The 26150-nt window shown below is 27.6% G+C and overlaps 2 protein-coding genes and 1 long non-coding RNA gene across 4 annotated transcripts; 2 read left to right on the top strand and 1 right to left on the bottom strand.

Annotated features, from left to right (window-relative positions):
• The first annotated feature begins 833 nt into the window (after positions 1 to 833).
• Positions 834 to 24809, top strand: LOC100875163 (putative inorganic phosphate cotransporter). 2 transcript variants are annotated; one of them, XM_012288089.2, is made up of 7 exons: positions 834 to 991; positions 8903 to 9036; positions 17965 to 18265; positions 19952 to 20190; positions 22882 to 23031; positions 23235 to 23612; positions 24077 to 24809. In XM_012288089.2, exons 1-7 carry the CDS (start codon positions 910 to 912, stop codon positions 24314 to 24316), a joined length of 1524 nt encoding a protein of 507 aa, XP_012143479.2. In that variant the 5' UTR covers positions 834 to 909; the 3' UTR covers positions 24317 to 24809. The 2 variants fall into 2 exon arrangements, with proteins under 2 accessions (XP_012143479.2, XP_003704481.2); XM_003704433.3 differs by lacking the exon at positions 834 to 991 and adding an exon at positions 7970 to 8148.
• Positions 9050 to 12534, top strand: LOC143265095 (uncharacterized). The gene is made up of 2 exons (XR_013039265.1): positions 9050 to 9463; positions 9646 to 12534. It is a non-coding gene; the product is annotated as an uncharacterized LOC143265095 (long non-coding RNA).
• On the bottom strand, positions 24389 to 26150 carry LOC100875276 (GPI alpha-1,4-mannosyltransferase I, stabilizing subunit). Its single transcript, XM_012288094.2, has 4 exons — positions 25962 to 26150; positions 25367 to 25493; positions 24869 to 25165; positions 24389 to 24779 (listed from the first exon to the last, which is right to left on the bottom strand). Exons 1-4 carry the CDS (start codon positions 26093 to 26095, stop codon positions 24627 to 24629), a joined length of 711 nt encoding a protein of 236 aa, XP_012143484.2. The 5' UTR covers positions 26096 to 26150; the 3' UTR covers positions 24389 to 24626.

Genomic DNA, 26150 nt, shown 5'->3' with positions numbered 1-26150 from the left:
AACCGAACATAAGCTAAAATTTGTTAATCTTCCTAAACTTCAAAATCCTACACTTTCAAATACTCAAATTCCTAAACCATGAAATTTCCAAATTCCCAATTTTTAAATCTTCTAACCTGACCTTAAATACTAACCTAACCTTAAAAGCCTAACATAGTAACAACTTAATAATAACCTAACCTAACCATAAATGTTCAAAAATATTAAAAACCAATAAAAAACCTACGAATGAAGGGAAAGAAAGTTTTCCCTGCACCTTTACCTTCCCTAGAAAAACTTACTACAGTATAAACATAACATATACATATGAAATAAAGTGTTCAATCATTTACTTAACATTTCGAAGTCATTAGACCTTCCTTTATTCTATCGTCAATTACCAATCAGCGCATTTGTATATTTAGTTTTATCATTCAGGAATGATTTCACTCACGCTTCATGACAGTGTAATGATAAACAACCTTCTATGAGCGGTGAGACATTGACCTGATAATTTGGAAAGTCAATGCTGTTGAACTAGAAGCTTAAAAACTTAATAAGCTTATGCATACAAGTAACATTCTAAATTATTATCAAACATTCCAAACAGAAACCGATTCTGAACGATAACTGAAAAATGCTGACAAATATTGTTAAAACTATTTGCTCTAAATATCGGTCTAAAATAAAGTATCTCCTAGAATAATGTTTAAACAACGGTACTGAGCTGAATATTCGTTGTCAGAGTACAAACATCGGCTATCGTGCGAGATTTTTCCTCGACGAGAGCGTAAGTTGAAAAATGGCGGGAGTGGGAGAATACCCTTTTCGACGATGGACTATAAAGCCACGATCGACGATTGATGGATCGTAGTGTCGTTTTTGCGATTTACCAAGAGGCCCGACCCTAAACGCAGGAATATTATCAACATGACGTACTCGAACACGAGAAAGAGAGTTTCCATCATCTCCATCTCGGAGCGTATGCAAATACCAACGGTGAAACCGAAAGGTAACTACATTTAATCTCGTGCCCATTTTCTCGATTTGGACGTCATATCTCGATCGACGTATTTCCCGGCCGGTTGTTGAAAAATAACGATAGAGTGTAGATACATTATCGTTTAAAAGGCAAACAAAGCAGTTTTACAGATATCTCCCCAGTTATTTTATTTTTGTGTGTTTTTCAATGGTGTTCTCGTAGGAAATTCGTGTGGTTTCATATTTTATTTAGTGTTTATTCATTTGCATTTTATTTAGTGTTATTTTCGAAGTGAAGGTTTAACTGCTCTGATTTGATCGATCGGGGAGATCGGGGAGATCAATGTGATTATTGGTAGCTATTGGAAATGAGTGTTATTTATCGTGATTTTAGTAGAGATTAGTGACGTTTGTCAAAAAATCGTGTCTCTCACGTGCAATGTCATTCCCACCCGTGCAACCACTTGTCGTATCTGTATAGATCGTGATAATTACTCCGTTTCTCTTTTGTGTTTCGTACAATTTTTTCAATCTGTTGCACTGCATTTTTTAAATCGTTTAAAAATTAAGTGATTGTTTACGTATTAATTTCGTAAATTTCATAGAAGTAAAAATTTTGTATATTTCATAGAATATTTTATAAAGCTAATATAAGTCTGTAAAATTGATAAATTTTATCCAATTCTATAAGATTGATAAATTTTATGAAATGCTGCATTAATAAATTATATTAAAGATAAGTTTAATAAATTATACACAATTCTAAATTTGATAAATTTTATAAAATTCTATAAGTTCAATATATTTCATAAAATTCTATAATTTCTATGAATTCCATAAAATTCAATAAGTTCAATATATTTCATAAAATTCTATAATTTCTATGAATTCCATAAAATTCAATAAGTTCAATATATTTTACAAAATTCCATAATTTTGATGAATTCCATAAAATTTAATAAGTTCAATATATTTCATAAAATTCTATAATTTTTATGAATTTTATAAAATTCAATATGTACAATATGTTTTATCAAACTTCATAAGTTTGATCCATTTTATAAAGCATGTATTTTATCAGTTTTATGAAATTTTACATATTTGATAAGTATTATAAAGTTCAACAGATTTGATAATTTTAATAAATCTGATAAATATGATAAATTTGATGAAACTGATGAATTTGATGAATTTAATGAATTTGATGAATTTAATGAATTTGATAAATTTAATGAATTTGATAAATTTGATGAATTTGATAAATTTTGTGGGATTAGACAAATCTGATAAATTTGATAAATAGTTGTAGTAGTATAATAAGTGACGAGCATAAAATTACGTAGATGAATACCGACAGTTTGATAAAAGTGATAAATCTGATAAAGGGACACTTGATCAGTTTTATTGATTTTATAAATCTTACGACTTTCAAAAAATCGCAAAATTGTATAAATCTCATAACTATCACAAATTCGATTAGTTTTATTCTATCAATTGCATAAATATTAAAAATTCTTATTTTTTGAATACTTTTACGAAAAATCTATAAATCTTAAGAATTTTATAAATTTGAACAATTTTGTATATTTCACAAAATCTGTTACTTGCTTAAATCTGTAATTAATATTTTTAAATATTATTATGAAAAAAATTCGTAAACCGTACAAATGTTACAAAGATCTGTGAATTTTAAGAATTGTAAAGACTTCTTTTTATGATGTGTTAAATATTATCTTTAAAAAATTGTGAATCGTGTAAAGCTTATAAAACTGTATAATGTTTATAAAATTTCCTAATTACTTATTGTACCTGACTGAGGATAAATAAAAAGAGATTTACGTTGAGGCTGGAAGGTATAATAAATCAGTCCACTTGAAAATGTCAGTACCATTTTTTTTCTCACGAAACAACAGCAATGCTTGTATATTATGACATAACACTGTTTCATTCTCTTATATTCTTGTAATTACATTTTCTATGAGTAAATACTCGTCGATAAACAGCAAATAATTTGCTGTGATTAATTCAAACGCTCTAGACAGATGTTCTATTCTACTATTGATAAATATGTATTTTGTTTCTTCCTGCAAGTAATTACATTATTGTACCAATTAAATGTACGATGATGCAGAATTTTTTTCCTATATTTGAGAAATTGTGAGGAACTAAATTTTACCAATTTATCAATTTCGTGTTTCATAATTTTTATACTTTCAAATTTTTATATTAAAATGATTCTACAATTTTGTATGGTCAAAGTAAAACGAATTTATTGATTTACTGATTTACCGATTTACTAATTTACTAATTTACTAATTTACTAATTTACTAATTTAGCGATTTACTACTTTACTAATTCCCAAAATCACAAATTCACAAATTCACAAACTTACAAATTTATGAATCTAGTAATTTATGATCCTCTAAATTTAAGAATGTAAAAGTTCTATATTACTATATTTTTGTGCTTCTACATCTTTGTATGTATATTTATATTTTTATTTTTCTATATCTTTAAATTTGTATATTTCTATATTTTTATATTTCCAACTTTTCAAATTTCAAATTAGTAAATCTGAAACCTTACAACTCTATATTTTCATATTTTTAAATGATTAAATTTCAAATTTCTCTCAAATCGCTATATCACTAAAAAACTGAATTCACAAAAGAATGATAAAAATTTATAATGTAAATTGAAAAAAAAAGGAATTTGTAATTTTTTGTTTTGATCAAAAAAAAAAAAACAAAAACAGAAAATTACTAAATATTTTATTAATAATAATTTAGTGTTATAATTTGTAATTATTATAAATTATTTTATTAATATTTATTTATTATTATTAATTATGTTATTAATAATAATTACAGCAATATATATTATAATGTGTTACATATCTAATAAAGTGAACTGTAATTCTAATCTAAATTATAATATCGAGCAAAGTATCATAGCAATATTTCATTTCCTACTGTTATCTCTGTCAGTTGCCTATCAGAAAGCCATATTTTTAATTATAAAAAAGACGAAATAGATATTCTATAAACAGTATCACATAAATTAAATATAACGTTTCCTCATTCGTACTTGTCAAAACAGAATTATCTTAATTTTCCGCTTTGAAACGGTAACTGCAGGAATATATTATAACATAGTGTCGTAATTCGCAGACGCTGTCTGTATCTCTGTTTTCGAACTAAAAATCGGATATATTTACCTCTAGATATACGGATATTTACTGACCACTTATATTTAAATTGAAATTATACAACAAAAATAAGTACTGGATAATACACAGATTATACAATTCTTTATCTCAATAATAGTTAACAATTTTGACAAAATCTTAATGATTTTCGGAATTTAAAATAAGAAATTCGAAACACATCATTTTATCGAGTTCCCTGAATGTTGTGTTAAGTGTAAATTTTAAATTGATACATCGAAGGAATATCGAATCCTTGACAATAAATTAAAAACATGTTTTACGCGATGTAAGCACATATCAATTTATAAATGCATGAAATTAAGAAAATTTCATAAATTTGATAAATATGTTTAGTATAATGAATGCAATATAATTAAAATGTATTACAAATACAAAAGTTAGTTCGAGCATAATTTTCTAATAATAATTAGATCATTTGTCTGTAATATATAAACTTATGTATAATACTTTAATATTTAAACTTATTAATAAGAATGTATTATACATTATAAATATTGCATTATATGATGTATTATACACTATAAATATGCAAAAGTAATATACCTAACAATAATTCAATAATATGAATTAATAAATTTCAATTGGTTCAATCTAATTTAATTTCATCAAAATTGGTAAATTTCACAAAAAAAATTGTATAAAACGTATAAATTTTACAAATTTTATAAACCAATAGCTCCGATATAATTATACATTTAAAAAGAAAATAGTACTAGAATTTAGACAGCGAACAAAAAGATAAATAAAAAAGACAATAATTTAGAATATAGAGATTCTCTAACAAACTATATTAACATAACGGTAACGGATCGAAAAATGAGACATTTATCATAAATTATATTTAAATCGAAACTAAATTATAAAAATAAATAAATTTTGGCGCGCTTTTTTCGATCAACGATCGGAACCTAACCTGCAAGGAGAAAGTGCTCGCCACGCGGTCGCAGTGAAAATGTCGCGCCTTATAATTTCGTATTTTAATTGACATTATCTTTTTAGTCATTAAATATATTGCAAATTCTTAATAGTAGTGAATATTACCAGCTACATAAATAATGGATAACACTTAAACCAGCTTATGCAACGATTCTTCGTCTCGATAAAGATGAACAATTTTGACAGAAGCATAGTTTTCACAGTTGAAGATAAGAAATCTGAAATCCGTCATTTTGACGAGGTTCGCGAATTGTGTGTTAATTGAAAGTTTTAAGTTGATACGTCGAAGGCACATCGAATTACTGACGATAAATTAAGAACATGTTTTACGCGATGTAACCGGCATACCATGCGATAATGTTTCGTGTAACGCGTGTAGTATGTATAAGTATACGTGACGAATCACTTTGAATTCCAAGATGTGACGCCAGCCGCTCGTCAATGTCAGATTTCTCGTGATGTCCTAGAAATGTGAAACAAACGAATTACCCGTACAGATTTTCTGCATTGCTGATATCGCGGTATGCGAAGAAGCACAGTGTGGTCTTATCATCAATACAGAACTGACAAGGAAAGTATCGTTATCCCACTTTGCTGAATATTTTATTAATAAGCTCTCGTCAAATTGATGAATCGTGTTATTAACAATCTTTCTATAAATGATTCCACGAATAGATGGAATGATCAATTGATTGTGAGATACTTGATGTTCAAGTTTTGATAAACTTCACCTTCTTGCGAAATTTTCGATAAAAGAATTATAGAATAGGCGCTGAAAAAGTTATGAGAATTTATAGTTCATTTTCAAAATTTATTTTAAGAATTATGTATAGTGCCTTGTGATTAATTGAAGATTGATATTTTTGATAAAATATCTTAAAATTGGAAGACAAATGGTAACTTGTATTTTGACAGTCTTGTTTCTTAATAAAATATGGTTATATACCACTTGTTTTTAGAAGAATTCAATACATCCTTTGTATGAACATTCTTTTGATATCTACTTTCTGCAAAAGTGTAGAAGAAATATTTGGTACAAAAAAAGATATTTAAAATCAAGTTTTTTATTATATCTAAAATATAATACCTGTAAAATCACAATTGTATATAAATTACAAATACAATTTTATAATTTAAAACAAAAAATCGAAAACTATGAACTTTCAAGATTTTTGGTTTTCAAAATTTTATTTCCTTAATTAGCAATCACCTATTTTCCAATTCATAAATTCTTAAATTTTTGAATTCTTAAATTTGTAATTTTGAACATAATTCTTTAATAATTAAATAATTTTTCATATTTCAATACTTCAATATGTATATCGAAAAAAAAGAAAATATTTTAGAATTCAGAAGCTTCCTAATAAACTGTGTTGACATAGCGGAACGAGATATGATACATTTATCATAACTCACGTGAATACGTAACAGGAAACATAAATGGACGAATAAACAATCGGACAAACCATTGGGGGTTAAGTTAGGTTAACATTTAACAGTCGTCCAATGTAATCAAACAAAATTTTAACTATCAATATTGATTAGCCGACCGCAAAAAAGACTTTTCACTATCTATAATGTCTATCAATAACCAAAATAAAACTCTGGTCACCAATAATAATTATTGGTGACTAAAATACGACTTCGATTATTCATATTGGTTAATGGTAATCAAGAGAATTTATAATTGGTACCGATTGTTGGTGATTAAATTCAATTTCAGTTGGCTTTTAAATTTAATTTTAAAAATAATTTAAATGATTAGTAACGAAAATTATTTTATTAACGATAGTAATTATTATACCTTTTAAAATTTGATCTAACTTTTAAAATGTTTCTCATAATAATTATGTTTTTCGAGAGTAGTATTAAAGGAGAAGATATGAACATGAGATAACCATTTAATTTTTTGAACTATATAAAATTTGTTCCTATATAAAATTATCAAATTAAAAAAAAAGAAAAAGAAACAAATAAATAACGTTAGAAAATTTCATTATAAATGTCCTGTATTATGAACCAACGAAAAACTATAATCCTCTCATTTTTTTCTAATTTAAAACAAAATTAGATAAGTAGAAATTTGCGTGGCAGTATGAGATAGTGTTATCTTTTCGAAGAATAAGTTCTGAAACTGCAGTGAAACGCGAACATCATCTTAATTGATTTAGTTTCACAATAATCAGATATGTAAACGTCGTTCTCTGAATTTGAACAACCATAATGAACTCATAACTGTTATGGCAAACGTTGGACCCACAGTTCACCTTTGAAATCACGAAATCTGCACGTCTGAAGTCTTTCATTCTGGTTAATGCCGCCATATTTTGTTAAAAATAATTCGTACTAATTCAAGTGTCTCGGTTTTTTGTTTTTCTATTGATATTTCACGATAAAATGGTATACACGAAATCTTCGCAGATATTCTTAAATTATATGTATTACTATATTGCACTATAGTATATGTATACCATCTAACATACACTAAATAAAAATAAATTCAATATATGGACGCAAAAACTACCTCTTGAAATCAAATGTAATAAACGATATTACAGTAAAACCTCGATATAAGCGAATCTCTGGAGTCTGAATTTTCGCTTCTATTGTGTAGTCTCCCTATTTACCAAAGTTTGCCGAACGTAGAAAAGTGCAGCGAGCTATGGAAACGAACGACTGCACTAATATCCCAATATCCTAATGCACGAACACAATTTTTTTATTTTTTATTTTTCTTATGAAGCATATACCAATATATTTGTGACATTTTTCTGATTAAAATGAGACCAAACACGACATGATTCGAAACATATTTACTTGCAATTTCAAGTGTTTTCGTTATAGCAAGGTTCTACCGTAGTAATTTTCGCGGTAAACTCGTGGTAAACGAGAAATGACACGCCGGATAATTTCGTTGTTCTTCGGTGCTATTCGGATAATCACGTGACACGTGTGACAGTCGAAATCGTAGATGTCTATAGCTTTATGACTTCGAGGATTTTATTATTATGAGTTATTACAGGTAAATATGCCCTGAATTACGTTATGTTTAGTCTCATTTTAATTAGGAAAATGTCTCGAATATAACGGAAAAAGCTGTAGGAAAAGAGGAATGAAAATAAAAGAGTTAGCAACCTATTAGCATTGTAAACAATGCAGCAGGTTTGATCTTCGCCGAGCGTCAGAGTCACAACGTTTCTTTTTAGCTCGTTATCCTTCTCCACGTTCGAGAAACTTATCATCAATTAAATCAGTAAATATAGTCCAAATTGTATCGAATTTGGTCTCATTTTAATCAGAAAAATGTCAACAATCTTGGCAACAATATTGGTAAAAGTTTGATAACGAAAAAATCATAATTAAAAGAGTTTTATAGTTGCATTGGTATTGTCTCACGGATATATCAAACTCGGATCATTTTACATTTCTCGGCAAGCGAGCTAAAAACATCATTCCCCCAGTGCGGAAAATTTTTTGTTTATATTATGTACGCCATTTTCGCTTGTGTCGACCCAATACTGTGTATCATCTTAACACACAACAGACAATAGAAAAATCTGTACTAATAAAAAAAAATGAACAACGTTATTCACAATATTTAGTTTTTAGTATTTTTAAACATTTTATTTTAGTTATTGTCAAAAATATGTATATTTTATATAAATCAAAATGCTTAATGTTTTATACTTATCTCGTATTTTTCCTCTGTTAATTAATTTAAGCAAAGGTACACTAAAACGCAACAACTGATGAAAATATCGTTTGTAATTTTGCAGCTAGTTTCGGATGTAGGCACGTACAGGTGATTTTGATGGCTTTGGGCTTCTTGTGCTGCTATGCGATTAGGGTTACCACATCAGTGACATTGGAGGCAATGACCGACGCTTCCAGTGCGAATCCTGCCTTTGAAGTATGATTGCATTCTTATCTTCCTTTTCTTCCTTACCACGTTGCCAATAACGTGGTATTATACTTAACAATTATGTCAAACGTAACAAATATTAATCATAAATTGTAAATTCACACATATTAATCATAAGTCGTATAATTCGTAACGCTTAATTACAATATAACTCGATAATTAAACGAAATAATTTTTCAGCTGTTTGATGACCTTGATGTATGTTGTCAGGGTCATTACTTTTAACACCTTTTTTCTGTAGATATTATCGCGTGCCTTTAGTTTCAGAGATATATATACACAAATGTGATAATTGTTCACAAAAACGCGTAGTTCACCGATTTTAATGGCCAAAAATGGGAAATTATTTATTTTTATGATACACTAATTTACAGAAAGGCACATTATTTTGATGATCTCGAAATATATTGTCAAGGTAAAAGTTTTTAGTAATTTATTTTGTATGTAACACCTTCTTGGTGTTAGCTTTTGAGATATATGTAAAATATTTAGTTTTTCTACGTTATGAGCGTATGTGCTGATATAAATAATAAAAGTCCAATATAGTATATTTTATTACTATATATTTACTATACAATTAATCTACTCTTTTTTCAGGAATGAGCTTAGTGTAATACATTACTATTTTCCAATATTTAATCGTCGTAGTATATCAAGTGAGAATATAATTATTGGAATAGAACCTAAATGAATTTCACAAAATTTAATTTTTGATTTATAATCTAATCTAACTGAAACTAGACTTAATCTAAATTTAATGTAAACTATATTTGTCTGACTTAAGAGTAACTGTATGTAAATTTTTTTTAACCTAATCTTGATTAATACTAATCTAACCTAACCCTATATTAGAATAATACAATAACTTATCATAAACTAACGTAACTCAACCATAACTATAATAGTAATCACGTTAAATTACCAGATATACTATGTCAAAAATGATCTTAAAAACTAATAAATCGATATCATAATACGTAGATATTGAGTTGGTCAAAAAGTTTTGTCGTTTTTTAAGGAGATATTTAATTACCGATTTTGCGTATGTAGTAAAATCTTATTACACAAAATATTTATTGTTTTTTCAATGTATGAGCAGAAATACTATTGATAAAGACTTTCATTTAATCATTATTGATCATAACTGTGCTTGCTCTTCTAGAACATGGATCATTATTCCTAGTAACGTTTTCAACAAAAAAATTTCACAAAACCAAAACTCTTGCAATCATTTAGTACAATCTCACGTACACTATTCATATCTTTTTCCAATTTAAACAATGTTCTACCTTTATGAAAATGATATAATATTTCCAAAACCAGACTTTGTGTCTTCCGCTTCTAACTATTTGTAACAGATGAAACACTCCATTGTACTCGGCACTCTTTTTTAAATAAGATACCCTGAAATGTAAGCTTCAAGGCCATGTATGCATTTGTTGAAAAAAATGAAGTGTCGACACACAAATTGAATGAATGTCAACTACTGATAAAAATGATATAACTGTTTGGCCAGCCCAATATAAACAAAATTGTAATTTTTAAATATAAACATATCAGTTGTTGATGTGTTTTCAAGGTTATTTCCCGGAATAAATTGCAAAAGATTTTAGCTGTTACTCATTGTTCATTCAGGTATTAATAACAGAGATGATTCGTAAAAATCAAAGTGCGTAATCTGACAATGGAAAGTTTGATGAATTAATTTATGGACACAGTTTAGTCTGTATTACTTTTGTAGATGTATTATAGTTAAAGAAATATGTAAATTTTAATATGTGAATTATAATACTTGTTTTAGGAAAAATGTTGTTTAGGGAAGGTACATACAATAATGACCTTGATCTTGGCTTTGATTGTGTGTCAAGGTCATCTTCCTGTGTGACCTACATAGGATATAGCTATAATTTGTTATCTGTTGAAATGTTATTTAAGGGGTAACACCACTCTAGAGCCCGAAAAAGAGGCCTAATTTTGACAATTTTTTTTGGAAGAACGATAAAAGGAAAATAATCTCTTTTCAGAGGGTTTATTTAACACATGTTGAACTACAACAAAATAATTTTTGATTGTCATTTTCGTACAAAATAGAGGCGACAGAGCCGATCAGCGGAAACAGCTTTTGTAAAAACACTCCCACGGGAGGACGGATTTCTCGTTATGTATGAGTCGTGGGATGAAAAATCAAAAGAATTTATAATCTATGTACAATTGGCTTTGGAAGTACGTAGGGGTTTTTTGATTAATCAATTTTTGTGGAAGTTATGCGTTTTTTAAGGAATGAATCGACTTTTTCCATGAAAAATGAGCATTAAATTGTTTATAAAAAAAAAAGTTTACATTCAATCAAAAAACGGCTACATACTTCCAAGGACAATATTGTTGTGCAGCTACTGTAAAAATTTCAATTCAATCCATGCGATAGTCACCGAGAAATCCGTCCTCCCAGTATGAAGAAACTGGTTTCGAGAAAAACGCGTTTGAAGTTTTATGAACATTTTGATCCTTAAATTCTCTGTTCACCGCTAATCTGCAATGCCTGTACCATACATTTGGCTATCCAGGTCAGTGTTTGCCATCTTCTCCAGCTTTCTGGATGCTTCTGTTTGTTTTGTAGGTAACAAGTAAACTTATTATTTTAAATGATAACAATAATACGAAAGCGATGAATTGCAACATACCGCGCGAGTACTCAGTGCGCGCTCTGAGGCGCTGCGGCAAAATTGATAATTGAACCATTTAAAATTCGTTTTCCACTATAAATCAAACGGCATTCTGTTCTTAAGACCCTAAAGTATTGTTTTAGCAAAGAAAAAAAAATCGACTTTCTGAAAATCCTAGAGTGGTGTTACCCCTTAAAGAAATCAACCTATGCTACAGTAATTATCAAGTTATCAAATTAGTGAACTTTCAAATTTTCTAATGTAAAATTAAGAGTTGCAAATTCAGAAATTTAGTAATTTAAAAATTTTTGAATTAAGATATCTAAAAAATTTAAGAATTCAGTAATCTAGGAGTTTAGAGATTGTAGAAATTGATAAATTAAGAAATTACAAATTTAGAAATTAAAGAATCTAACAATTAGGCATTTAGAAAGCTGTAATTATTCAAGAAATAATTATTTAGAATATTATCCTTGACAATATATATTTCAAGATCAATAAAATCGGTGAGCTACTAATCCAAATAATTACCAATAATTTTATTTATATTACACCCAGTATGCTTTTATTTCGTCATTTGTTCATTTCGCTTCCACGTCAAACGCGGCAGTATCTTCCCGCACTTAATTAACGTCATGTTTTCGATAAACACCGGTCATCAATGATTCGATTATCAGTGGCACTCAATGTGTTAATTATTTATTGGTATTATCAATCTACGCTCTCACTTGGAATATTTCCTGACGTGGGATCAATCATACAACAATATTGCCTGATAATGTTAAGTTGATTGAAGAGTGGAAATAAAAGAGGTTACAAGTGACATTTTTCTAAAATTTGCTTTCTGTTTGCATTTTATTTGCTTTCTGTGAATGAAAGTTAATGTCAATTAGTATAAATAAGAATGTTGTTATAATTATTTACAGGTTTTATAAAAAAAAAAAACAATATTTACATAGAAACAAGTTTTGATTTTTTTATAGAAATTAGCTTTGATATATTTGAGTGAACAATATTTCGAGTAAAAGGTTGTTTCTACAGTTTCTGATACTTATAGCTTCACTTAATTTTATTCTGAAAATTAAAATTGTAAAAACGATCTTTCATATTTTGTATCACAAAGTTTGCTTCTTGAAAGCTTTGTTGATTTTCATTGAGATAAAGAACTAACAAGTACAGTAACTCCTGCTTTATCGCTTGTTTATATATTTTTCAACTTAATTTTTAATTTCATATCTAAATATTTTTTTTCATTTCCATTATGATAAAGACTTAATATTCATACTAAGTATGTTTTATTGGTTGTTTATTTTTCAATTTCATTTTTAATTTCAACTAACAATAAGTGCTGATTTTACATCGGTAGAGTTAAATAAATTCTTTGGATTTAGAAAGTTAAATTCTTTGAATTTAGAACACAGTAAAATTAATTTACATTTTAAAATATTATTAGTATATCAAGCTATATACAATAATTACAATAGTTACAAAAGTTATACAGTAATTATACAAATCCTGAAGTTTCCACACAAGTTTTGTCAGTATTCTATAGGCAAAAATAAATAAGTAACTAGTTGAATAAAAAAGGAAACAAAAAACAAAATTTAAATTGGTTAAATAAGTTTTTACAGATCATTTTCATGTAACATTTCAGTAATATTTTCAAGTGTAAAACAAAAGTAGCAAAAGTTGTATGTAATCCTCTGAGACACCCTGTATATATATACAGTTTGAAGTTTTCACAAGTTTTGTCAGTGTTCTATAGGCAAAAATAAATAAGTAACTAAACAATTAATTATATAACAAAAGAACGACAAAATTAAAATTTTAATAAAGTTTTCGCAGATCTTTTTTATGTAACATTTTAGTTATATTTCTAGCAGTAAATAAAAATTAGGAAAAGTTGTATGTAACTCTCTGAGACACCCTATACATACATATACACAGTTTCTTCAATGCGATATAGGACAAGGATTTTAGATATACATATATGTATATATGCGGTCGGCTGTAACTAGTCATAAATACCCTAGGGATCTATTCAGGGCCCTATGTCTTTGCAAAGTTGCCCCACGGGACGTAAATATAGTCTGCATCGTCGTTCACCATTACCATATCGTTATTTGCATAGATTTAGTAGAGAAACGAGTAAATATATTTGCAATTATAATTATTGACAATTACTGATAACTATTGCAAACAAATTTCGTCATTTCTAATTTTCCGGATTCTCAAATTTCAAAATTTGTAAATTTCCTCATTTCCAAATTTCCGGAGTCTCAAATTTCAAAATTTGTAAATTTCCTCATTTCTAATTTTCCGGATTCTTAAATTTCAAAATTTGTAAATTTCCTCATTTCCAAATTTCCGGAGTCTCCAATTTCAAAATTTGTAAATTTCCTCATTTCCAAATTTCCAGAGTCTCCAATTTCAAAATTTGTAAATTTCCTCATTTCCAAATTTCCAAATTCTGAATTTCTAAATTTCTAAATTTTTTAATTTGGAGATTTTCTAGTTTCTAAATTTTTAAATTCGGGAAGCATCAAATTCCAAAATAAGCTAGGTTTCGATTCGCAACATTTTCTAATTTAAAAATTTCCAAATTATCTAATTTTTAAATTCTCGAATTTTCAAATTTTCAAAAATCTAAAAATTCTGTAATATTCAAATTCCGCGAATTTTCTCAAAATTATAAAGTTTCATATTACAAAATTACCAAATTTCTACATTTCTCAATTTTCAAATTTCAAATTTCCCAAATCCTCAATTTTCCAATTGAAATTAAGGAGGAATAAATCAGTTTTCTCCTGCACTGCCATTTTACCTTAGAATTACCTACGTTGCACCCCAAATTTAGTTTTCGTATTTTGTACTCAGTTTCTAAAACTATGTACATACATTTTTTATTTATACCCAAAATTATTTAATATTAGAGTGTAATATGTTACATTCGTCTTTATACGATCATTGAGTTTTCGTATCACGTAGATCCAGAGAACGATCGAAAGCAAATTTAAAAGGGACGTCCAAACAGAAAATAAACGATAACGCAATTAATATTCAGGACGGTCGTCTTACAATGTCCTTATCGCATAGAAATTTGTTAATTTAAAGTCTCTTCAGTTAATATACGTACCTGTTAAGGTTTATCGTCAAGGATCTCTGAAAATCTGTTTATTCCGATCAAGAATGGACAATAAATTAATTACAATTGCAAAGTCATAAATCAAACTTCGTTTTTGCTCTATGTGTCTCTAAAAGGATGATAACCAAAAATTCCGCATTAAAATTTTAAGATTTTATTAAGAAAAAATATTTATTTGTCGATATATAATTCTCTTTATGCTTTTATTGTCATATAAGTAAATTACGAATAATTAGAAAAAAAATTCTGACTTTCAATTTTAGAACAATTATTATTATTTGAACAATTATTCACAATTATTATTTAAACAATTTCTTACGGAAATGTACTACAATCACCAATAACTAAAATTAATTTCGTTATGTATAATTTAACTAATAAATTTCGTGTACACAAGTGTCGTAATGTTTACGATGCTCATAATTTCAAATATTACTTAAATGACCTGGAATATAATGTATGTGCACAGCTGTTACCTGTACTTAATAATTATGCATAGTAAAGTGACTGCGCAGATTCGTTACTTTCGTTATCTACTACATGTAATTTTAATGTTCACAAGTACAAATGAGATTGATAAGTTTTTACTATTTGCAACATTAATCATTAATAACCACAACGTAATATACAAAGGTATTCTCAATTTAATTTACATATTTTACATTATGAAGTTTTGAATGATTGATGGTGAAACAAACAAGTTTTCATTTCGAATTCCATTTGATGAGTGCGTGAGAGCTATTTCACGGGAATTAATGGTTACCAATTACAGAAAACAATGGCCAGTTATAAAATGTACAATTTGCCATAAATCGATGACGCAAAAGTATCTCAAAATAGCAATACTATTAACCGGAAGCTTTATGAGAAATACATTTAATAAAAATAACTACGTAACTCGTTCACTAATATTTTTTACAAAAATTGGCTGGGTCTTAAAGTATAATTTCACAATTTGATGAAATAAAAATACCGTAAAGCTTAAGTTAAATTAATTTGTTGCTTAAAGTTTAACGAAAATGGCAGGATAAATATTTATTAATGTTCTTAATAGAAAAAGGCTGCTGACTATTTGAAGGTATAAAATACGTGGTATGTATTCGGTATACAATAACCTCTATAAACATCAGAAATCTTTTACCAAGAAGTGTAACATAATCGAATGTGGATATGCCAACTGTAAAACTTGTATATTTTAATTTTTTCGTTATCAAACTTTTACCAATCGATTATTGACATTTTTCTGATTTATATGACACCAAACACGATGTAATTTAGACTATATTTACTGATTTAATTAATCGATAAGTTTCGAACGCAGGGAACGATAGCACGTGAAAAAGACACTGTCATTGTAGCAATCGGCACAAATCAACACTGTTGTATTATTTACAATGCTAATGCGTTGTCAACTCTTCTATTTTCAATCCATTTTTTTTTATACAACTTTTTTTTCATATTCGTGGCGTTTTCTTGATTAAAATGAGACTAAACGTGATGTCATTTCGAGTATATTTACATCTAATAACTGACAGGAGTAAAATCCTCGTAGTCGTAAAACCATAAAAGTCTATAATTTCGACTGCCACACGTGTCACGTGATAATCCGAATAGCACCGAAGAACAACGAAATTACCCGGCGTGTCATTTCTCGTTTACCACGAGTTTACCGCGAAAATTACTACGGTAAGACCTTGTTATAACGAAAACACTTGATATTACAAGTAAATATGTTTCGAATTACGTGGTGTTTGGTCTCATTTTAATCAGAAAAATGTCACAAATAAATTGATATAAATTTCATAAGAAAAACATAAAAGATAAGGAGATTTTATTCGTGCATTAGAATATTAGTTCGGTCGTTCGAACGTTTCCGTGCCTCGCTGTACTTTTCTACGTTCGGCAAACTTCGATAAATAACAAAACTACACGATAGAAACGTAAATTCAAATTCAGGAGATTCACTTATATCCAGACTTTACTATAATATTGTTTATTGTTTCAATTTTAAGGGATAAAACTAAAAAGGTTTTATTTATGCACTTGAATTGTCTCACCGATATGTGTATTTTTTTACGTTCGGTTGTTCGGACGTTTTCGTCGCTCGCTGTACTTTTTACGTCCGGCAAACTTTGGTCAATGTCGGAACTATAAACTCGTTTATATTGAAACTATTGTAATTAGAAAATAAGTTTCAACTCAACACAAAGCACTAGAAGAAAATACAGAAAAGAAAAGTTTCTTTGCTTTACTAAAATCTACGACTATTATAAAAAGTATATAATTTCCTATATACTATAATTTCGTATAGTCTCATATTTTTTCTACAGTTATGCGGTGTAGATGATTTGAAAAGCAGCGTTAATACTGGTTACTTTGTGCAGTTAGTGCTATTGGAACTTTTTATATTTTATAGTTCTTGCGACTAAGGCCAAATCTTTAATAGAATTTCGACAAGAATTAAATTAGCTTATGAAAACTGATTGTGAGTGTAAAACGGTTAGTTTGCACATTACAGATGTACTGTGCATGCCTCATAATAGGTCTCTTGAGTTAACACTAGTTGTATACGTATGAAACCATATAAATAAATGTGGTCGGTTTAACTAATAACTACAGCTCGAAAATATCTGTGAATCCAGACGTGTTCCTTCCACTTTGATTAACCAGCTAATTTATTTTGGAAGACTTCTTATTTAGCCCATGCAATAACTGTACCGCACAATACAATAATGTCACGTTTCTTTAATTGCCATTAAATTAGTACAAATAAATAAAATTGAGCTTTGTTATTTCGAAATAAATTTCGTATTCTAAACAGTGTGCGTTATTTAAGCAATAACCGCGGATAAAAAACAATTTTTAAAATTTTTATCTGTTTGTTTGTTCGAGTTTAAGTCACAAGCTATGGAACATATTTTTATGAAACTTAAGCAGTATGTAATCACAGACATAATATTGTTCTTATCTCAAGCGGTTCAGATGTTATTCCATAAAATTATCCATCATAAATTCCGCAAAGATATGAATTATATATAAATTGATATGAAAAGAATGTAATATGATCTTGAACTCTTTTTAATTATTCTTTCATTTTATTTGTTACAGGAATTTAACTGGGATAATACGATTAAAAATAATATTTTGAGTTCCTTTTTCTGGGGATACGTATGCACACAACTTATTGGCAGTATTATAGCTCAACGCTGGGGAGCTCAAAAGCTTTATGCGGGGGCGCAACTTATTTGCGGTGCAGTGACACTTTCAGTTCCTTTTTTGTCACATTATTGCGGTTGGGAAGCAGTGTGTGCTTCCAGAGTAATTGCTGGCTTAAGTCAAGGCACTGTTCTCCCGTGTCTTCATACGTTGCTGTCAAAATGGGTGCCGCCGGAAGAAAGAGGACGAATGTGTAAGTTATATTGAACATACTTTGAAATTATGAATTTTATCATTGAATGCTATACAAACATTAAGTTTAATTTTGTATTGTTTCAGGTAATGATTTACCAAAATTTATATACCGTTTTATATTCTAAATTTTCAAATCTTCATTGCATATTTAATTTTGCTTATTCAGTATAAATTCCGAAATTCATAAAAGCTTAATTTCATTTAAAAATTGACTGAATATTTAAAATTTAGATACCAGTCAACTTAAATATTCAAAATGTATAAACTTGATAATTGATTTATTTTTTTAAATATATGACAAACATTTTCTATGAATGTACAAAAATATTCAATGTGAACTCAACTACAAAATGTTCAATCTAAAATGGATTCATGAAAAACATTCAAAATGTTTTTATCAAAATTCGTCTTATAAAACCTCGTTTAAGAAAATGTGCGATCGTAAATGGCCATCATTTCGGACACTTGCAGAATAAATATATCCTATATCTTAAATCTCACACGTTTCCTTTGTCCATGACCTTGGATGACCTTTAGTAACTATACTCACTGAATTCTAAATCAAATGAACTATCATTGCAAATGTCTGACAATGAATGCTTCCATATAAAAAAGTGAAGGTGCCCTTGATATCTATAAAAGAAACGAAAACAATTGTGACACTGTATTTGTTTTGTTGAACTATACAACTTTATCATTAACCCCTAATTAATATTAATAATAGCTTACTATTTATATTAATACTCAACGTGTATTTTATATTACTTTTTATTGTGCATATAAATAGCATCATTTTGTTATTTTTATTTCTTTTTATAATTAAAAAGTGGTACTTTAATATGAAGTGACTCTAAAACATAAAATATTTTTAAAGATAAAGATATTTAAGATATATGCCAGACTGATTCTGTTTACCCTTGTGAATAGTAATATAGTATATTTACTTATATTTTGTAGTTAAATATTAGAAATTAGTACTAATTATTGAACTTTGTATTTTTCAGTAAAAAGAATGTTTTTGATTGGAATTTTAAAACATAACATTGGTATTACTACAAAGTTTATTAATCTTAAAATTCAATTTTTAATCTATTACTTGAGCATTTAACATTTTGTCTTCTATGTTGAGAGGTACGCCTTACTGGAATTTAATTACATTTGATAATATTTTTAGTACTGTCTCGAATGACAAATTTATACACTAGGTTCTCACTAAAAAGTAGGATCACCAACAGTATACATACCAAAGCGAAGAAGACAACCTGTATCTATTGCCATTAATCAAATCAACTTTATCAACCTAATAATATTATTTGCAAAACAGATTTTTGTAAACATGCATTAACTATTCTTAAAATTATTTACAAATTTACTTTGTAATAAATAATATTTTGAAATTGCAATCAAAAACATTCTCCTTCATGAAAAATGCAAGGTTAATAATCAGCACTGATCTCTAATATTTAATTACACAATATAAGTAAATATACTATATTACTTACAAGGGTGAACAGACCGACATGAGAAAATACAAAACAAAAATTTGTTTGATTAAGTAAGCATTGCCATAGTACACATGTTAGGTGACTCATCGTGTTTGTTCCATGGGAATTACCAATAACAGGAACAATTTTGTACTATCAATTAGTGAAGCTATTTTGTATGTTTGTTGCATGTGATACAGCGACCTTCGTTTACGCCGGTGGATGGATCGGAAACGTGATTTGTTTGCTGAGTTCCGGCCTACTATCGGGATCCGCATTAGGATGGCCTAGTTGCTTTTACATTTGGGGCGGTCTCTCTATTGTCTCTGGTGCTCTTTTCCTCTTTATTGGAAAGGAATCACCAACTGAACATTCAAGTATACCAAAGGATGAGAAAGAGTACATTGAAACTAGTCTTGGAATCACTGAAACTGATGAGGTATGGTACATTATTACTTTTTATTTTATCACAAATAAAATATCTACATGTGTTTTTTTAATGATACTACCAAAGAGTGTTTTATGATTTCATTACAGAAGACGTATAAATATGACAAAATTTGTAACATTTGAACATTTATCATTTTCAAAGTTACGAACTTCTAACTTTCAAATTTGCAAAATTTTAAAACAAGGATTTTCAAATCTACAAAATTTTAAAACAAGGATTTTCAAATTTGCGAAAATCTAAATCTCGAGTTTTCACATTTGAAAAATTCCAAAACACGAATTTTTTAATTTGCGAAATTCGAAAACAAGAATTTTCAAGTTTGAAAAATTCTAAAACTTGAATTTTGAAATTTGAAAAATTCTGAGTCCCGAATTTTAAAATTTTAAAAATTTGAAAACTCGAATTTTCAAAAATGCAAAATTCCAAAATTCGAATTTTCAAATTTAAAAAATTCTGAATCTTAAATTTTTAAATGTGCCATATTTATATTAAAAATTTAATATCTCAGAATAACAAACCAATTTTTGTTCAAATAATACATTTAATTCCATCCTTATATCAACTTTCAATATGATTTTTGAAATATTTCTTCCATTCAGTAAATGTATACAGAAACAATGTACTTACATTATAGATGTTACTGATTACATAACGTTCCCTAGGTAATCATCAAATATTTCTTTGCTGTTTTCTAATTTGAATATTTATTCGTGATCAACTCTGAATGGAAATTAACACATCATCAAGTGATTTATTAGGAAGGCAAATTAAATTCGTATGTACAGGATGTGTCAGTATTAATGATACAACCGGAAAGAAGATAATTGTAGAAATAAGCAAAAATTAGTCAAAAATGGAAAATGAGATATGTTTGTACTGAGGTTTGTATTTTAAAAAAATTGGACTTAACAATCTTATAAAATATTTATAAAAAATTGTTTTGGAAAATTACTAATTAAACAATTAATAACAGGTTAAAATTAATAACTGAAAATTAATAATTTAAATGCTTTATTAATATTTTTTATATCATTATTTACATATACATTAATACTTATTATAAATTCATTTAGTTCCCCAAATTATACATATATATTAATATATCAATTATTCCATGAAATATGAATACCTAATAATACCGTTTAACTATAATCCAATATTCCAAATATTTCATAAAATTTTTAAATTTAGTAAACCATGATATATGTATACATAAAAAATTGTGTTGTACATTTTCAACCTTTACATTTTTTTTCACTTGCACCAACTAGTCCATATCTTGTATAAATGTATTCAATTTGTTCTCTTGATAAATCTCTTAGTAATGCATTAATTTCCATTGAATTAGAATTGATCATGAATAAATATTCAAGCCAGAAACACATTAGACACAAAGATATTTGAAGTATGGAATGTTATGTAATCAGTAATTAGCTGCAGTGTAATTGTACATACTAAATAAAAGACACATTTCAAAGATTATATCAACGTGTATTACGGGAACTAGCGTGTTTTATTTGCTTCACAAAAGGCGACACGTGCGAAAATGGTATATTTACCAAATAAAATACAATTACTGGAGGAAAATGAAATAATGGTGCAATTTGTACTGACTACTGTTATTACTGTTATGGCCATATTTTGTGAAGGCTCTGCAACCCCAAATTTACATTTACTTCCAAAATCTCAAAATTGTAGTTCTAAAATCACAAAGTACTATTTTAAAAAACACAATTTTATTTTATGATATATATTTTTAATTATGTAGACATGTTTAATGTGTTATCTTATTTATCTTACCTTACTGGGAGAGAAATGAGGGTCACAAGTTATTTAAATATTTATAATATAAAAAGTGATTCAGAGAAGAATGAAAATCACTAATCTAGGGCAGACAATTGTAACTATTTACGTCTCGTACATATCTCTAAAAATAACAGAGATAATTTATGTGACCAGAGTTCTTGCCCTGTATAAATGGATTAATGAAATTAATTATAGTAGCTTCCTTTATCATTGATGAATAATGAGAAACAGAAATAAGTTAAATAAGACATACATATTTTTATGGACTCTTTTATGCATTGATAAAATGAAAACCACGCGATATTAAGGCAACCTATATTTAGAAAGTATATAGAACCTTAATTTGTTTAATGCATTATGTATTGGTGTAACTGAATGTTATAATTGTGTATTGTCTAAAAAGTTTAAATTCAAATTTTGGTAACAGAATTTATATCTCAAAATAAAAAACAATGATTGTATAAATATACTTAAGTATGATACTGAAGCATATACGTATGTATAACTATTAAGTATATACGTATTAAGTGTATAAGTATGATACTTAAGTATTTTTTATTAAGACTTTATGGAACAAATATAGACTACAAAGAAAATGTTGCATTTAACTTGATACTACAAAATAAACGTATTTATAAAATATCTTATGCTAAAAGGTTATAACAAATATGTATAACTGTATGTCTTTCAATCATTTAATGTTAAATCATCTTTATACTTCAGAATATTGTATGTGTTAATCATATAATATTTATATATTTAATATTATTAAATTTTTTTATTCAATGCATTTAATTATAACTTTGCTACATGTTAGAGTAATATCAATCTCTTCTTTTAGTTTATTTTAATCATTTTTCATTTTTTCTTCAGAAACTGCCAGTCCCATGGATGGCGATATTAACTAGTGCTCCAATGTGGGCTCTGTTAGTTACCCAAGCTGCCCAAAATTGGGGCTTCTGGATGCTTTTAACTAAAATTCCATCCTACATGTCATCTGTCTTAAACAAAAATATTCAACAAGTAAGTATTAGATTACATATGTATACAATAATGCACAATACACAAGAGATAATATCTAAGTAAAATAATAAACATTCTATTACATTTTAGAAAAACACACGTTTAAAATGCATCTTAATCTTCAATAATCAATGTGGAATATTTGCCATTGTCTATTCTTTACATTGTTATCATACTCATTATGTTTACTTTTTTTGTTTCAGAATGGTGCTTTGAGTTCACTGCCCTATCTAACTGCCTGGCTTCTAAGTTTTCCGATCAGTTATGTTTCTGATCTTCTTATCAAACGGAGTATTTTGTCCGTTCAAGCGTCGAGGAAAATTTGCAACAGCATAGGTCAATGGATTCCAGCCGCGGCATTAATCGGTCTTGGATATGTTGATAAAGAACATCCAGATATAGCTATAGCAGTATTAGTAATCGCTGTTGCCTGTAATATTGCTATTTATTGTGGTCACAATGTAAATCATATGGATCTCAGCCCTAACTTTGCTGGTGCTTTAATGGGTATCACAAATACAGTTGCTAATATTTGCAGTATTCTAGCTCCGTTGGTCGCTAGCATCGTCGTTGTAGATTCGGTAAGTATAAATTCCTTAGATTTACATTAAACAAATCTTTTTACAATACATCTGCTTATCTTTTCAATGATACGATTCTTAGTATATACAACTTATTTTTCAAAGAATTGTTTGCTATATAATTATAAAAAGGTTCAATAATGATTTTACATAATCTTGATCATTAAACTATTTAACACTAAAATTACTGAAGAGCTGATTTGCTTCGAGTTTCTTATCTTAAAATAAAGTATTTTTCTGAAATCCTTTCATCAAAAAATACTTTGACATGTTTTAAGATAAAAAAATAACTACATACACTATTGTTTACACTAATGTCTTGTTGCTTATTTATTAATTTTTTGCACATTATTTTCAAATGCTTTGTAGTAACTCTGACAGTAATAACTAATTATGCAAGTATAGTGAATTTAAAAAAATAATTTTTTATATTGCAATTAATTTTTATATTTTTTATATTTCAGTCTGATGTTTCACAATGGAGAAATATCTTCTTCTTATCAGCCATAATATATATAGTTGGAAATTTGATATTTGTCTTGTTTGGTACATCTCAAATTCAACCATGGAATGATCCTCAGAAAAAAATTCAAGAGACATCTTTGAATAATGTAGAAGCACCAGCAGTAGAAAATAGGTATGTGAAAGAGAAAGAAGAAATAAAAAAAGATACTGAAAATACAAATATAGAAAAAAATGCGTAGTATAACAAAGGACGGACACATAGATGGATATAAAATTGTGAAAACTATTATAAGTATCATAAGTACTATGACTGACGAATGTATGAATTTTATTATCATCCTTGCAAGTGCATGTAAAAAGGTTACAGAAGTGTGATCATTGTATATAAGCGTTCATGTATGTGTGTATGTATATTTAATATTTATTATAAAAATGTAATATAATTATATTACAATAGATGTTATTTTATCAAGATTTTCTATTATAGAAAATTTTTATATCATTAAATCATAGTATAAAAATATCTATAAGAATTATATTTCAACTGTATTATTCTTCTTTTTGATGTTGTCTTGACATGGACCTCCAAATTGTTCGCATAAGATAAATTGTACATAAGATTGTTAATAATAATGTGATATAAGTTACTGCGGATAGACTAGCTGTATCACCAACTGGTATTGTCCATTCATGTTTTGTATACTATAAAAAGAATATAAAAATAACAATACATTTCTGTTCACTATTATTTAAAACATACTTCCATTGTTAAAGTAATTTAATATATATACCATAACATATGAAATTTCTCTCCATTTGGGTACAAATTCTACACATGGAGAACATAAGTCTATTTTAGAAACTCTATACTCAGTAATTCTCTTTCTACAACCTATAAGCAATTTTGGCTTTGGTAATGTAATATTCACATATTTGTTAATGTTACTGGCATACTGATAACGCTGATGAATTGGTAATTTCATAGTACATTGCTTATTAGTTAACAATGCACAAATAGTAATGTTTTGAGTTTCTGCTCTCTCTTTAAACACTTCAATATCAGTTTCTCCATCTGAACATGCTGTACTCTAAAAAGGAACCAATATAATGAGAGATTAGATGTTGCTTAAGTAAACTATTATTAACTAAGTTAATAACTCTTTAAAAATTACATTATAAAATATATTTTAATTTAAATGAATCATTGCTTGTTACACTACATACAAGCAAGAATAATAAAGAACAAACTGTATGATAAAACAAAATATACTTTTGTATTATTAACTTACGACTCCAAGTCTTCTTAAATTATCTAATTCGTGAACATTAACATATAAATCAGATGGAAGTTTCAAATAAATGGAGACATAACACTCTTCTATCAAATTATCAACATTTATTTGGTACTGTAAGGATCTGTAAATAAATTATTGTTCCAACAATACATTAGAACATTCTATGGAATATAATTTATTGTTGCTATTTAAATCTCCATTAACCATAACATTTATATATATGTGATTTACTAAGAATCCAATAACGATAGAATAAAATATATAACTTCATTACAATCTATATAATCTATATAACTTCTGTTTTTAAAATATAGTAATTACTATATTTCAAAGTTTTATTTAGAGTATATTATTTCAAATGGCAATCAAAGGACAGGTATACATATACACATTAACTAATCCCTTACAAATAAGTATTTAAAGTATTTAATTAACAGTAAAATTTATAAACTTAGGACATTAGCTAATAATTCAATGTATTTATTTCATGATAAGACACTAAAGAATCTAGTAAATCATAATTAATTTAGGTAATGGAGCATAAAATTTTGCCATAAAAATTCTGCCATAAAATTTTACTGTACTTAACCTATGAAATCCATTGCCTTCTACTGCTAGCGAAACAGAAGCATTTATCGGTTCACAAATTACTGCCGTTTGCAAGATTAAAGAAGAAACTAAAATAGCTTTCATGCAAAACTGTTGAACACGACTTACTATCATTTCTTAAAACAAATAACGGATATAATTTACCTAACCTACACATTATGCTTGTCAT

The sequence above is a fragment of the Megachile rotundata genome, chromosome 8, assembly GCF_050947335.1.
Source record: "Megachile rotundata isolate GNS110a chromosome 8, iyMegRotu1, whole genome shotgun sequence".
Classification (NCBI taxonomy): Eukaryota; Metazoa; Arthropoda; class Insecta; order Hymenoptera; family Megachilidae; genus Megachile; species Megachile rotundata.
Note: the sequence above shows the minus strand (reverse complement) of the source record. Positions and strands in the feature narration are given on the sequence as shown.